The sequence below is a fragment of the Pocillopora verrucosa genome, chromosome 7 (genome assembly GCF_036669915.1).
Source record: "Pocillopora verrucosa isolate sample1 chromosome 7, ASM3666991v2, whole genome shotgun sequence".
NCBI classification, from domain to species: Eukaryota; Metazoa; Cnidaria; class Anthozoa; order Scleractinia; family Pocilloporidae; genus Pocillopora; species Pocillopora verrucosa.
Genome location: NC_089318.1, coordinates 15,216,374 through 15,230,898, shown reverse-complemented (window position 1 = coordinate 15,230,898; position 14,525 = coordinate 15,216,374). Strand labels below are relative to the sequence as shown.

The 14,525-nt window shown below is 38.8% G+C and overlaps 1 protein-coding gene across 2 annotated transcripts; it reads right to left on the bottom strand.

The window, feature by feature from the left end:
• Positions 1-6,929: 6,929 nt before the first annotated feature.
• LOC131773985 (TNF receptor-associated factor 3) lies at positions 6,930-11,451 on the bottom strand. 2 transcript variants are annotated; one of them, XM_066169803.1, is made up of 5 exons: positions 11,212-11,451; positions 10,369-10,549; positions 9,859-10,017; positions 9,350-9,505; positions 6,930-8,935 (listed from the first exon to the last, which is right to left on the bottom strand). In XM_066169803.1, the coding sequence occupies exons 2-5, from the start codon at positions 10,462-10,464 to the stop codon at positions 7,889-7,891; spliced, it is 1,458 nt and encodes a 485-aa protein (XP_066025900.1). In that variant the 5' UTR covers positions 10,465-10,549; positions 11,212-11,451; the 3' UTR covers positions 6,930-7,888. The 2 variants fall into 2 exon arrangements, with proteins under 2 accessions (XP_066025900.1, XP_066025902.1); XM_066169805.1 differs by having other exon boundaries at positions 10,369-10,544.
• Positions 11,452-14,525: the final 3,074 nt, after the last annotated feature.

Here is a 14,525-nt window from a genome sequence, read left to right as displayed (position 1 = left end):
GAATAAGGACTTTATGAACTTGTTATGGAGCTGGACTGTTACTTGAAAGGAAAGGAAAGTCAATAAATATAGCCCACGATGCTACAACTATGAATGTAATTTGTTTTTTAATACTCTGAGCAAGGTTTTATTTTATTTTTCTCGAGATTTTAAAGGGATTTAATGTAGCTGGGGTGAATTAAAACTTTCATTTCATGGGTTGACTGAGAGGGAAAGTTATCGATAGAGAGTACATTAGGTAAATTTTCGCTACATGCCTATGAATTTATTTCCGCGACAATTTCAGCCGATTAGTATGCACGTTACGAGCTCTTTAGCATATTCAGTTAGTCTATGTTGAAATTGACTGTGGAGTTTGAGCTGAGGAGAGGACATTTATAGTAAATTTGTTTCTTTTATCCATGTTGTTAATTAGAGAATATGGGTGACATATTTAAATTATGTTTTATTCGTTTGTACTTGGCCTCTATCGATAAACTGATGAATTGACAAACGAAGGCTCGTTTTAAATAAAGTGAATAATATTTGCTTTTCCCTGTGTCATGTTTCGAGACATTAAGACCCTCAGTAACGTAAGAAACATCTGCTATAAGCAGTTAAAAAAAATTAAAGGCAAATGATCTCGAATAATTCCATCCCGACCAGAAGGATCTCAAAATGTTTTCTCACCCTAACATGGAAAACAGATGATGCTATTCACGTACCGAAATAACAGATGAATATAATTAATTTCTTAACATGTTTTAGTTTGTAAATTCATAGTAATATATAACTTACATATGTCACCTTATGTCTTTAATTGATGGCGAGGATGAAAGAAGCTACTCTACTCTAAACATCTTCTACTTTGTTTTAAAATTCTTCTTTGAACGTAAAAAAAAAGCTCGATGAATATGCCAATGAACTCGTATAGTGCATTCCGACCGACAGAAATCGGCGTGAAAATGATCTTATCACCACGTGATATTACTTTATCTTATGAGATGTCCTTCAACGAATTTCGCTTTCAGTTAAAAGAAGAACTATGTCTTCTACTTAATCGCGGCAATTGTGCGGTACTAAAAAAAAAACAAGAGAAACGCATGGCAAAATCATGCAGAAGGTATATGCAAAGTTATGATGTTGTGGGCTGTTATTCGTAACGACTTCGTTTTGGTTAAAAATATATTTATTTTTAACACAATTTGGTGACGTTCATAATTCTGCTAATACCCTTTTTGTTCCAAGCCATAACTGTGTTGAATAAATACCACTGTGCACAAACACAATCATCCTTGTTCAATCAGGTAGGGTAGTAGCCGTTGTAGAGATAGTCATGCAGAAGTCAGTCAGTAGTGACTCAAAGTAGGCTTTTAGCATTTACTCCCGGATGGAATCAATGGCAGTATGGTAGTTCTAACGTCAGCTTCTGTTTATTAGAGTGTTTCGGTATAATCTAACCGACAGAAAAACGCTACAATCCCACAAACTATTTTATTAAACAGCAAGTAATGTTCTTAACAAGGAGCGACTCCTAAAAGCAGTCAGGAGCCCATTACTTGGAGCGTTCAACTGCCGTTTTTTTTTTCTGTCACGGCGTTTCACACGCAAGTCTATTTTAAGTTTGAATTTACCGCGAATTAGGACTTCCCACGAGAACACATCGACTAATCAAGATTGGCGCTTGGTTAATTTCTAACTTTACTCGTTAATATGTCGAAAGAAAAATGACAAAGAGATGCATGGATTCTTGCGATGGTTCGTTTGCAGATTCGTGTGAACAAAGACGTCCCAAGCCCACATCTCGAGAAAAAGCAAACGATTAATCCATGAAAGCGCCACGCTTTGTGTGAGTCAGTGTTAACTTGCAATCAATCAATCTTCCATCAATCAATCTTTATTCCTCCCAGGATAAAAAGACATATCTTCAGTTATATCAGCATTATGGTGTCTAAAAATACATAAGGCATACTGTATGTATATATATATATATATATATATATATATATACATACATATATACATGTATATGTATAAGATATACTATATTAAATAATAGAAAGATCGAAGATTATATTTAAAGATAAGCCTATTTACAAAAACATTCTTAAATCTGTCAGTCTTTATATCCGGGCGATGAGCACTTTTGTTTCTGAGTTGGTACTTTGTTTTTTTCTTCTTGGGAATGATGTTACTAAGCGTGCAATCGGGATCCATTGAACGTACCTTAAAAATCTTCTTATCTGTCTTTTCTAAAATTTCTCGAATGTCCATTCTCTTAGATGTGTATTTACTTTTAAAGCATTTGTCCATGAAGTTTTGTATAACCGTGAGATCTGAGTCTATAGCTTCGTGCATTGCGGAATGTTATTAACTTGCGCAAAATCCTGAATAAAACCTTTTTGCGAAAAATAATTTCTTTACATTTTGGCGAATTACAAATCATACTATTTTCCTTGGACCAAATTAAAAACTGATCCACTAAATCCGTACGACAGTGGCCATTACTCAAAACGGGATCAATGAGAGTAGAGTCGTCCGCGTGTTTAAACAGGACTGGGTGACTGTGTATGCTGATTTCCAGATCATTAATAAAAATACTAAATAAGTGCGGACCACGCGCACTGCCCTTTATAGTGCCCCTGTTCACACATTTCCATTGTCCTTGAAAACTATTATTAACAATGCACTGTTGACGATTCTCAAGAAAGCTTAAATACCGATTGATTATAAATGGATTTAACGGTATATCCTTAAGCTCATAAGACAAAAGTTCATGATTAACGCTGTCGAATGCTGTACTGAAATCCAAGGCAAACGAACGCGCGGCTTTACGCTCAGGGTCATCTAGATAACTATAGACGGTGTGCTGTATACGCGTCAGTACAGCTCCCCCTTTCCTGTAGGCAAACTGAGTTGAGCTCAGATGTTGCTCAACAGTGTCCCGCGCGTGAATTTTATACACGGACTTCTCAAATGCGCGTGCAATTACAGGGGTGACGTTGATTCCTCTGTAGTCTATCTTTCCCTTGGGAACGTCAATCTTGAGGAGGGGGGTCACGTGAGCTATTTTCCACAATGAGGGCCAGGTACTGAACCTCGGAGACAAGTTTCAGATCTTGCAAATTAAAGGTGTAAAAGTTTCCGCTTGGTCTCTCCGCACCCAGAACGGTACGAGATCCGGTCCAGTGGTGATTTCTTCAGGTGCTGCCAACAGTTCCATACCTGTCTTTCTAAAATCTCAGGAACTGGAACTCCACTCTCAACTTGGGCAGGTGTAAGCTGTTTATATGCACTGTCCCAACACAATTCAGAAAAATAATCATTCAGCTCAGCCAGAGATTGCATGTCCGGTGTAACCTTATCCGAGGAACACCGGCGCTGTGACAGGCTATCCACGTGTTTCCACCACTCCCTAGCTCCTACAGGTGCTTGAAGGAGATTTCTCCTGTTCTCACTGATAACTTCACTTACTCTCCCCCTCCCGAAGCCGATCCCCCCTGTTTTGACCAATCCTAGAGTTAGATCTCATCAAGGACTGGAGAAGGGGTGTCATCCAAGCCGGATCACGCGATGAGATACGAACTGTTCTGAATGGCATGCACTTGTCCATGTGTCTGTGAATAAGAGTTTCCAAGTTATTCGCCTCATCCACATCGTTGGTTCCCAAGACACTATCCCAAGTCTCTCCCGCAAGTTCCAAGTATAACGCCTCCTTTCGGTTTTTTCTGCAATCCCGGATGCGAATTTTTTGGCAAACAGATTTGAGTTTTGATCCCGCTGGTAAAATGACCGCCGTGTGATCCGTTTTTATTGATAGCAAATAAGTCCGGTCGATTTGCAAGGACATTATCCAAGTACGCAACACCCTTGGTTGGAAATTCCACCAGGGAATTCCATCCTGTCAATTGACAAAGATGCTTTACATCCAGTTGGTTAGTATCACCGCCTAAGACAATGGTCATCTAAGGTGTTGATCTAAAGCATTGTCCACTAAATGAACAAGGTATTGTAGAAAGTCCGAAGGCCTGTATGTTGGCTGGGGCGGGTGATACACTCCACACAATAATAGTAAGTGTCCCGAGGGTAATTTAAAAGTCAAACATGAAAGTTCCTAGAGCTCTGATCTATAGCAATCAATTACGTCCAAGTTACTCCTTGCAAATATAGCTATTCCACCTTTACATCTGCTATCCAGGCCGACCAGTTCCTATCTTGTCTAAATATGTTGTAGCCAGGTGTGTTAACAATAGCGTCCAGCATTTCTGGCTTAAGATGGGTCTCAGAAACAACACAGATATCAATGTCTTTGTTATTCAAATCCGCCTCCAGTGCCACAGCGGCTCAAACACGGTTCTTAGTCTTGGCAAAGGCTGCAAATATTTGTAAATAAAAATTTGGGTACCGCGAATTCTGAGCTGGATTTGTTAGTCGTTAGATCCACTTGTCAGGCGATAGAGACAAGGTTTGCTTTAGCCATGTTATTTACAGGACGGCAAGCGACGTTCCAATCCACTGGTTTCATCTCTTTTGTTAGAAATCCTGACCGGAATCCTTCGTCGACAGCCTCCTCTAGATCCTCTATATCTTAAGATGCCGAGCAACTTAAAGGATTGAAACTGAGGGGCGACGGACATTTAGCAAACAAACTCGGGAGTATGTTGTTTTACTCGTATTGCTCACTTGCCAATTCGGTTCATCTATTTGATCTGTGCTCTCCCTCATAATATCTCCTAGTCCAGGTTTACTTTCTGCATCCATATAAATCGTTATATCTAGCGCCACGTTTCATCCATCTCGTCAACGCAACCCTAGTCCGACCGAATCCTGACCGAGACAAAATTACTTTTGCTGGAGCCAGCCCGCTTGATACCAATAAAGGTGTGGAAGCCCTGTTTTCCTTTCCGAGGAGCGTCGTGTACCCGATATTCGAGAAACTAAAAGCATCAGAATCCGCTGGAAAATGAATAGCATCATCGTAAATATGATAAAGATAGAAATATATTAAAAATATCAGAGCGCTAGAAAACGTGGCCGCCATGTCCGGCGCCTCAAGGGAACCAGCAACAAGGAACTTACGAAAGGAACCGTTGAGAATTTGAACACGTTATAAGGAATAGTGTGGGTAACGAAATATCGTCGATTTACAACAATAAATATGTCGAAATATGAACATAATACACGTAAAATCAATAGAACTTACTCACATCTTCTGTGTCCCTTGTGGTTTCCAGTGTTCTTTGTCTATTCAAGCTTACTTTGCCATCACTGTCATTCCTGTTAGAAGACCAGGTCAAAGCTGCACACTTCGATTTCGACCGCTGTCGTATAACAGGAATAACAACACCGAGTTACACAACGCGTGACGCTTTCATGAGTTAATCGTTTGCATTTTCTCGAGACGTGAGCTTGGGACGCTTGTGGTGTGCAGATTTTGAAAATAACTCGGAAAGCAGCGGTTCCGAGGAAAGTTCTAGTGAAGATTTACCTGACCCTTAGCTATTCAATGATCAGAGCGACAATAGGCACCGTGAATTCGGCCGCATGCATCTCCATTATCGACCCCACTACACAAAAATAACCAAGACTTGACAAGATCGAAGCCCAATTCGAAAGATTAGCATTTTCTTACGATCTGGAAAAACGCCCCTCATTTTGTTGCACCTGCTTCTGTTCAATCAATAAGTACGGTCAGGATGAAGATTCTTGAGATGATGACGACTCGCACACAGCGTGCTCACGTAATTTCTTGTTTCCCCGCTCTCCATCATTGTTGGGATTGTGCCTCTCCATCGTCTTAAATTTGAAAAATCCAAGACGAGAATCTGAAATTTTCCTTTAAGGGGCCAGAATCAGAAGAAGAATAACCTTTGATACATACGAAAATTCGAAAAAAAAAAAAAATACAACGACGATCCGCACTCCTGCTAATTTTTTTCGCAAGTATGAAAAATTTGCAAACGATAGTGGGACATGTAAGGTAAGGAAAGGAAAGACTGGAATACTGGAATACAGCAGAAGAAAGGCGGAATGGCGTAGTTTTGATACGAAGACGTCGGCGCATAAGGCCGCCATGTTTTCCTTCGCGTTTCATGGATCGTATTACATGAGTGAGCTCGAGTAGCCTCTTTCCCGCTAGTATAAAAATAAACCGTTCTATGAAAATGCCTTTATGCCTGAACGCTTTAAGTAATGGGCTCCTCAAGCAGTACAATACTTATCGCAAATAAACTTAATTAAGCTCACCACAGTCTATAACCCAGCTTACTACTGATGCAATTTCACTGCTACCTCCAAAGTTCCTTGAAATAAGCGACCTTCCGCAATAACTCTCTCTCGATATAGCTTTCAAAACAGTCATCGCTCCGACAAAAATAACTACTACTTACTATTACATAAGTGGTCTTCACAAAGTGTCCTGGAACATTCCAGAAGCTTACTTGAGAACTATGTTAGTAGTATTGCATAAATGAGTGACTGGATGAAATGTTCTTGATAAACACATCATTATTTCTAGTGCTACTACTAACACTACTAACTACATCGACTGCATGCTCCTGACGTCTTGTGATGGGGGGATATTACATAAGGTTAGCTTAGTTAGTCTGTTAACTTACTGGAACTAGATAAATCTATTTTGTACGGGACGAAGAAAGGAACTACGAAACCTTCCTTGGGGCTGCATGCATAGTTCACACAGGATCCGCTTCAAGGCAACATAGCCTAGACACTACGACACATCCACAATACATGTTGGAGGGATTGAAACCATATAGTCCGCAGGCTATTTACATCAACTTTTAATGCCTTAGAAAAATTCGTGAGTTTCAAGAAAACCGGATCAACTTTGTTGAAAGTAAGTATTGGGTGTTTCTTTCGGGTCAGAGAGGTGCTCTAATTGAAAATGTCATGAGAAAGTGAATGGAACAGCCTAAAATGAAAACACAAAGTTCTCCAAAAATGATTTATTTGTATTTCATCACTTATCACCAGCATCCCATATGAATTTATAAATAATGCTATATTTGCTTCTGCCAGAGCTACATTAACATATGTTGTTCAAAGTTAAAAAATTATTTTTTTGAGACCAATTTGATCTCCTAATTAAAATATTTTATCCTAAAAAGAGCAAGCTTTTATATCTCTACATTATGTATTCTTTCTGAAATTTCGACCTTTTCGTCGATGCAAATGGTTTGAAATTGGATAATCCCTCATTTCCCCATTCGAAAATATGTCATTTTGGCTTCTGTCGCGATCAATAATGTTTTAAATATTTCAAGGTAAAAATAATTTATTCTGTTTTTTTCAATTTTGTTTCTGTATTTTAATACACTGTCTTATGTCTTAGGAATTCATTTTTAAATATCTTATTTTTTCTAGTTATTTTTGGACTTGCCTGAGCTATGCTTATTCGTTCATTGAACTAAATTAAAGTTTTCAACCACACGTTCAACAAAGAACTAAACATCCTTATTTTAAAAGTTAGGTTTGTAAAAGAGTTACAAGATGCTAAATATGTTAGAAACCATTAAAAATAAATATCCTATATTTGAACATTTTGCATTCGTCGTCGAACGTACCGAAAGTTTCCAACTTGAAGCTGAAATGTACTTTCCTTACCTTTTAAAAGGCAAAGTTATGTGATGGTCAACTAAAACATACCAAAATACATAATAGATGTCACGTGAGCCTGGTATCTGAGAGTTGAGAGAACAAAATTCTAAGAAGAGTCGAAAAGCAACAAACCACGTAGTGCAAACCTTGCACAAACTCAAACTTACGACGTAAATAGGTTGGTTATTGTGGAAACACCCTCCTCACAATTCAAATAATAATTTTCCGGGATTTTGCTTACTCCAGACTCTCTATGAGAAATGGAATGCTACATCAGGCAGACATCTTATTGCTACGCATCTCCTCGCAGACCACAGCTATCAACTTTTATTTTGATATACATAGTATCGTTCCGGATATAGCCACCTTGTCTCAGTTCCATATGAGAAATGAAAGTCGGGAAGCCAGATGCTATGTTCATGTCTGATGTAGGTTTTTTAAAGCTTGAGCTGTTAGGCTCAGGGCGAAACGCATCATTCACGTCCCGGATCCTGTCTTGGTCTATCAGTCGAAAGTGGACTTTTTGGAGAAACGGCCAAGGTAATAAAGCATCGTATTCACCCCTCATGACGACAAAGAATATTGACATATGCGTTCCGTTTCCAATTCCGTCTCCATTGGGGTAAAGACGAGCACATACTTTATACCCAAATCGACCTACATAGAAAGGAGGACTGTAAATAGATAGAGTCTTTCCAGCAACAGTCTCTTGGAAGCGAAGGCTGTAGCGGTCGATTTTCCATATGTAGGTACCATTATACGACGTAGCTTCCAGCATTTGAATCTGCATATCTTGATCGGACAGTTGAATGTCGTGTAATGCCAGTTGGTGCTCATTCCTGTCTAGTCGGCGCTCATACTCACTTGCGAGACCCACACCTTGGTTTGGTTGGTAATCACTCGCACCTTTCGGCGTGGCGGGGGATAACTTCAAACGGGCCACTTCACCCTGAAGACTGTTCACCTCCTTCTCATGCTCTCGCAGCGTTTTCATTATTTCTTCCATCTGAGACGAGACAAAATCCTCTATTGTTCCAGATGCCTCAAAAACTCTCAAATCAGCAAGCAGTTTCTCAGCTGTCCTCTTTAGTTCGAGAATGAAATTTTCTACGTGGGACAATTTTGTCTGTTGCGTTTGTATGTTTTGTCTTGCAGCTGCTGCCTGTTCTGCTTGATTTTGAAGTTGCTTTTCCAAAGCACTCTTTTCTTTTTCTAGACGACATATCTTCTCTTCCATTTGTTTTGTTATCTTGGCACATTTATGACTGGAGAGGTTCATCATTTCCAAGTGAGACTCAATACCGTCGGCAACGTGTTGATCGATTATTTGTTTAGTGCCCTGTAGAGAGTGTATAAATAATTTTTTTTTTGTCCCACAAATCATCCGATAATCAGATTCGGTCAATTTAGATTATTACAATCGTCTAAGTATCTTTGCGATTATGATTTTGAGAATTTAACTCACATATGTTGATGTTTATCTTCATTTTCGATGTTTGTTTCTGCTCGTAGACCCTTGTTTGCTCTTAAATTTTAGGATTATTTCCTTTACCAACAGACCATAGTTTCCCCTTTTTTACTATTCAATGTTTTTTTTCACTCAATAATAATAATAAATCCTTTTTTGCCTTTGTAAAGTACAAATTTCGGCTCACTGTATCTTTTAGAAACTCCTACCCCTTTTTTTTTTCAGTATCTCATTTGCAAAATATCTCCAACAAGATAGACCAAATAGACGGATTTATCCACTAACCTGAAATGCACAACCATGAACACTGAAAGGACACATATGTTCTGCCTTAAGACAACGTGCGGTCAAGTGTTCCCCCATCATGTCTCTTGGAATACATTCTTCACCACAGTTTAAGATGCAGCCGATTGGAAACTTAAGGCAGACATTCAAATTTTCCTTTAAAAGACATAAATACAAGTTGAGTTCAAGTTGAGCTTTAATACGAGATCGTTAATGTAGCTACTTCCATACGAAATTGAACTGTTTTGCAACAGTCATGTCACGCTTCACTACGCTGATAGATGTAGGTGTATTGTCCAGTGAAATAACCGAAGTGAAGTGCGAGAATGACAATGGTAAATAGACCCGAATCTGACAGTTTGTTATCAAAGTAAATAGTTGTGTATCGGACCTTGCGTCAGTTTCGACAAACGTCTAGCAGCGTGTCAGAGCTAATCCATTAGTTAATTAGTTATGGTGATTTTGCATTTGCTTATGTTTTGTCTTTTCCACGGAGTTAATAATTGTACCTTCATTTTGCTATGCCGAACTTCACCACCACAGTAAGTACATGCCTCATCCCTGTTGATACAATCACGATTCCTGTGCATATTGAGGTATCTTCTCTCCACAGTTTCATCACAGGCTTGACATTTCACATCACCGTACTGACAGCTAAAATTGTGTAACTGTTAAAACAAAGAGTGTGGAACATTGAAGAACTGTTGACTTCTGTGCCTCCTGATGGTTTTTTTTATTTTCCCCGCTGGTTCACAATCACTTGCCTGCAGGCTATTACACCTTTAGATTTTTGGCGAGGTCACGTTACTGTTTGCATTTGAATATCATAGATTTACCGCTTGAAATCCAACTCCTTAGTTTTGAAGTTACGTGTGACCTTTGCGTAATACTTCAGCCGAGACCGTGATCGTGTCGATTTCGCAACATATTAGCATGCGTGACTAGTCTGGGTTGCTTTGTTTGGTAGAATTTACCTAATTTTCGGCGAAAAAGAGTTAAAAAATAGACTCTATACATACCCTAAAAGGAGTTCCAGACAGTTTCCACAAAAGCGATGTCCACATGCCAGGGCTCATCGAAAATGCTTTTGCAGATCGGGCATTTGAGCCTCTCATCTAGTCCGTCGACGAATTTTGTTTCTAACTTTCCGTCGACTTTGAAAACCATGTTTTTCCTCAGAAAGGCCTTTATCCTGCTTTTCTAATGAGAGATCCTTGATTAGAAATTTTGCTGAAGAGCTATACTCGTTCAACAAATGACTTTGCTTATGTAATCGCTAAATGACGTCAATGTTGCAATAGAAAAGTAAATATATTTAAAGGATTACGCAATGCATCAGACGATGTATCAGCAAATTTAGCTTATTTAGGAAAACATATATCGTTAAGGGCACTGAAAGAATATTTTAATAAAAATTACGGTATTACCGCTCATTTGTATCAAATTGAGGGAATTGACTATCCTTCACTAAGTCGATCTAGGCTTTTAATGACATTACGAGCATATTACTGCGCAATCTCTACATAATTCAACTTCGTTCTAGTGACGAGTCAGGTCGGATTAGTTGTTAATAGTATGTTTTAATCATCCTAACGTGGCCTACTTCGCAAAGCATCTTTTGTCAATTGAGACTGCAGAAATCGTGAGAGTTTTGTCTACGGGATAAGGTCTCCCGCGGGTTTCCTTGTATATTAATGTTAAAACTACTTCAGCAAAAAAACTCAAGGCCTTATCTAGTTGGATAAAATTTATCACTACAATAAATACATAAATTCAAAGGGTAAAGGTATTACATTTTTAACAACCTACCTAATTTTCGGCGGAAGAGAGTTATGCAGTTAAAGAATAGACTTTATACATACCCAGAAAGGAGTTCCAGACAGTTTCTGCAAAAGCGATGTCCGCTAGGGCTCATCGGAAATGCTTTTGCAGATCGGGCATTTGGGCCCCTTATCAAGTCCGTCGACGAATTTTGTTTCTAACTTTCCGTCGACTATGACAACCATGGTATACCTCAGAAACGCTTTTATTCTGCTTATCTGATAAGAGATTCTTGTTTAGAAATTTTGCTGAAGGTCCATACTCGTTCAACAAATGACTTCGCTTGTGTAATCGTTACAAATGACGTAATCAGTACATTGGAATCGGAAAGGTCAAGATATGTCAAGCGCTCACGCAATGACAGTACGTGCATGTTGCACGAAACGATGTATCAGCAAATTTAGCTTATGTGGGAAAACATATGTAATTAAGGGCACTGAAAGAATATTTTACTAACAATCATGGTATTACCGCTTATTTGTATCAAATTGAGGGAACTGATTATCCTTACGTGCATGTTACTACGCACATCTACGTAATTCATCTTCGCTCTGGTGACATGTCAGGTCGGATTAGTTGTTAATAGTATGTTTTAATTATCACAGCGTGACCTGCTTCGCACAGCATCTTTTTGTCAATTGAGATTGCGGAAACCGAGAGAGTTTTGCCCACGGGATAAGGTCAGTTTAAGCTGCTTCGGTAAGAATTCAAGGCCTAATATGGCCGGATCAAATTTTGAGTGCTGAAAAAAAAGGAACTGTTTAAACCTGCAATCTGTTAAAGTCATGCCTCTTTTGTGAACTGTGGAATGATATACCGTATACATCTAGCATATCTTAACTTCTTCGGTAATTATTACCTGCTCACACAGTTCCCTTAGGTATTTCAAGTGAAGCTCTTTGCATCACAGTTTACATACCAGCGGGGATGCTATTCATGGTGTGCGTTGTTATCTGCGTCACTTTCGTGACATCAAGATTGAGATAACCCAAGGAAATGAATACCAAAAGTTCTTAGAAACGACGAGCAAGGTTTTTCCCTGAGGGAGAAATAGGGGAATTCGCTTGATTTTCTTCCCCAATTTTAGATATCTTCTTTTTGTGGAAAGGCACAAAATATATACAAAATGTCAAAAAGTTTTCATGGAAAAACATCGTGACATACTGGGTCAAGCTGTCTTATTTAATGGACGAGTATTTTCAACTATCCAGAGACCGTCAGATCATCATAGTTGATCAAAGGTCAACAACGATGATATAACTGCTGGTTGATATCCATTTTAGGCGATTGATAATCTTTTATTGATCCAGATTTTGGAAGACAACGCGTGCTGTTACACAGTTGGAAGTAATTCGACTCACTCTACTGACATTTCAGGTTTATTTTGTCGTAGCACGCAATGGTTTGTTACATGCTGATATCCTAATCTGACCTGCTTAGCAAGGCAATTTTTTTTCATTTGAGATTACGGAAAATTGGAAAATTTGGTCTGCAACTTAGCTTCTGCTTCAGTCCAACCTGTATGACTTGATTCCTTGCATATTTGAGTTTACAACTCCAACAAAAACTGACGTCTTTGTCTAACCGGGGAAGATCGTCGATGCTGTACGAAAATCTCAGTCTCGGCCTTGAAACTTTGCTAAAATCGAGCCCTTCTGGTTATATGTATATATAGCGACGCATACAATATTAAAATCTTAAACCTTCCAGTAATTATTACCTTCTCTTGATCGGAAAAATCCCATCAGAAGGCGACGGCATAATTGCACGTGTCCGACGAAATAGTCTCGTCTGTGCGTCACAGTGACGTGCGTATAGTCCCGTTTGAGTTACGTCAAAGAAATGAACAACAAAAGTACTTAGGCATGCTGAATATGGTACTTCCCCGCGATTGAAATAGGAAACTCTGAGTGTCTTTCTGTATACAGAGTAAAAATATTCTTATCTGTGTTTTGGGACCTGCGTCATTTTCATAACATCCCGTTTGAGTTACATCAGGGAAGTGAGTAACAAATGTACCTTATAGACGCGCCGGATATGATGTCTTCCTGAGATAAGAGTAAGGGACTATGGGGTTTTTTTTTTCGTACATAGTGCAAAAGGTATCATAAAATTAGTAACCAGCAGGAAAATCTTACGAAATTTTGAGGCATCCATACTTGGCTCAGCTCTATAAAGATTTCATTTGCGAGTATTATCCCTTTCCTTGCCCTTACATGATGTCACACACAGAAAAAAACCAAATGATTAACTATAAACTGTTGGCTTCAAATGACGGGAAAATGGGGGCTTATAGTATCAATCAATCAATCAAGTTCCCCTTGAGATACGTCAGAGAAATGAACTTAGGCACGCTGAATATGGTGCTTCCCCGTGGTTGAAATAGGAAACTGTTGGTGTCTTTCTGTATACAGAGTAAAAATACTCTCATCTATGTTTTGGAACCTGCGTCATTTTCATAACATCCCGTTTGAGTTACGTCGGGGAAGTAAATAACAATAGTACCTAGACGCGCCGGATATGGTGTCTCCTTGAGATAAGAGTAAGGGACTCTTAGGGATTTTTTTTTTCATACACAGTGCAAAAGGTATTTTCAAATTAGTAACCAGCAGGAAAATCTTACAAATCTTGGGGCATCCTGCCGTTGATTAAGATCCTTGGCCCAGCTCAATTAAATATTTAGTTGGCGAGTATTCTCCCTTTCCTTGCCCTTACATGATGTCGCACAAAAAGGAACTACTACTACTACTCGCTCTAAATGACGGGAAAATGGGGGCATATAGTATCAATGCGTTTTTTTTTTTTACTTCCCCCGGGACGTATCGGTGAATACGTCTCGTCTCAACATGTAGGATCACCCTATGACATGGTCATACGCATTTTTAAACCTACGGTCAGCCAACGATCGACAAATGAGTGATGGGGATGGTCGAGATCACCATAGAAACAATGAATTCACAAGAAGATAAACTGTATACACTAGGTCAGCAGAAACACTGATTTTAATTCCACGTAGGAGGTAGCCAAAGCACAACCAGCTTTCCAGGCCTTTATTTGAAATCTTTTTGTGCCAGGAAACCAAACGAGGTCACTGTAATTGAGACCATTGGCAATTCCTTTGAAACGTAGGATTCCTTTGAAAGTAGGATTATTTTTATTAATATTTTTAATTGTTTATATTTAAATTTTTACTATACGATTTATATTTTTGTAACATATGCTTTTTAAATTAATGTAAATTATGTATCCTGAACAAGTAATTCGACTACTAGGTGGTAGTTGTTATTTTAACAATAATAATGATAATAATAGACATACGATCTGTCTGTCCAGTGGTCAACGTATATTACTGGCC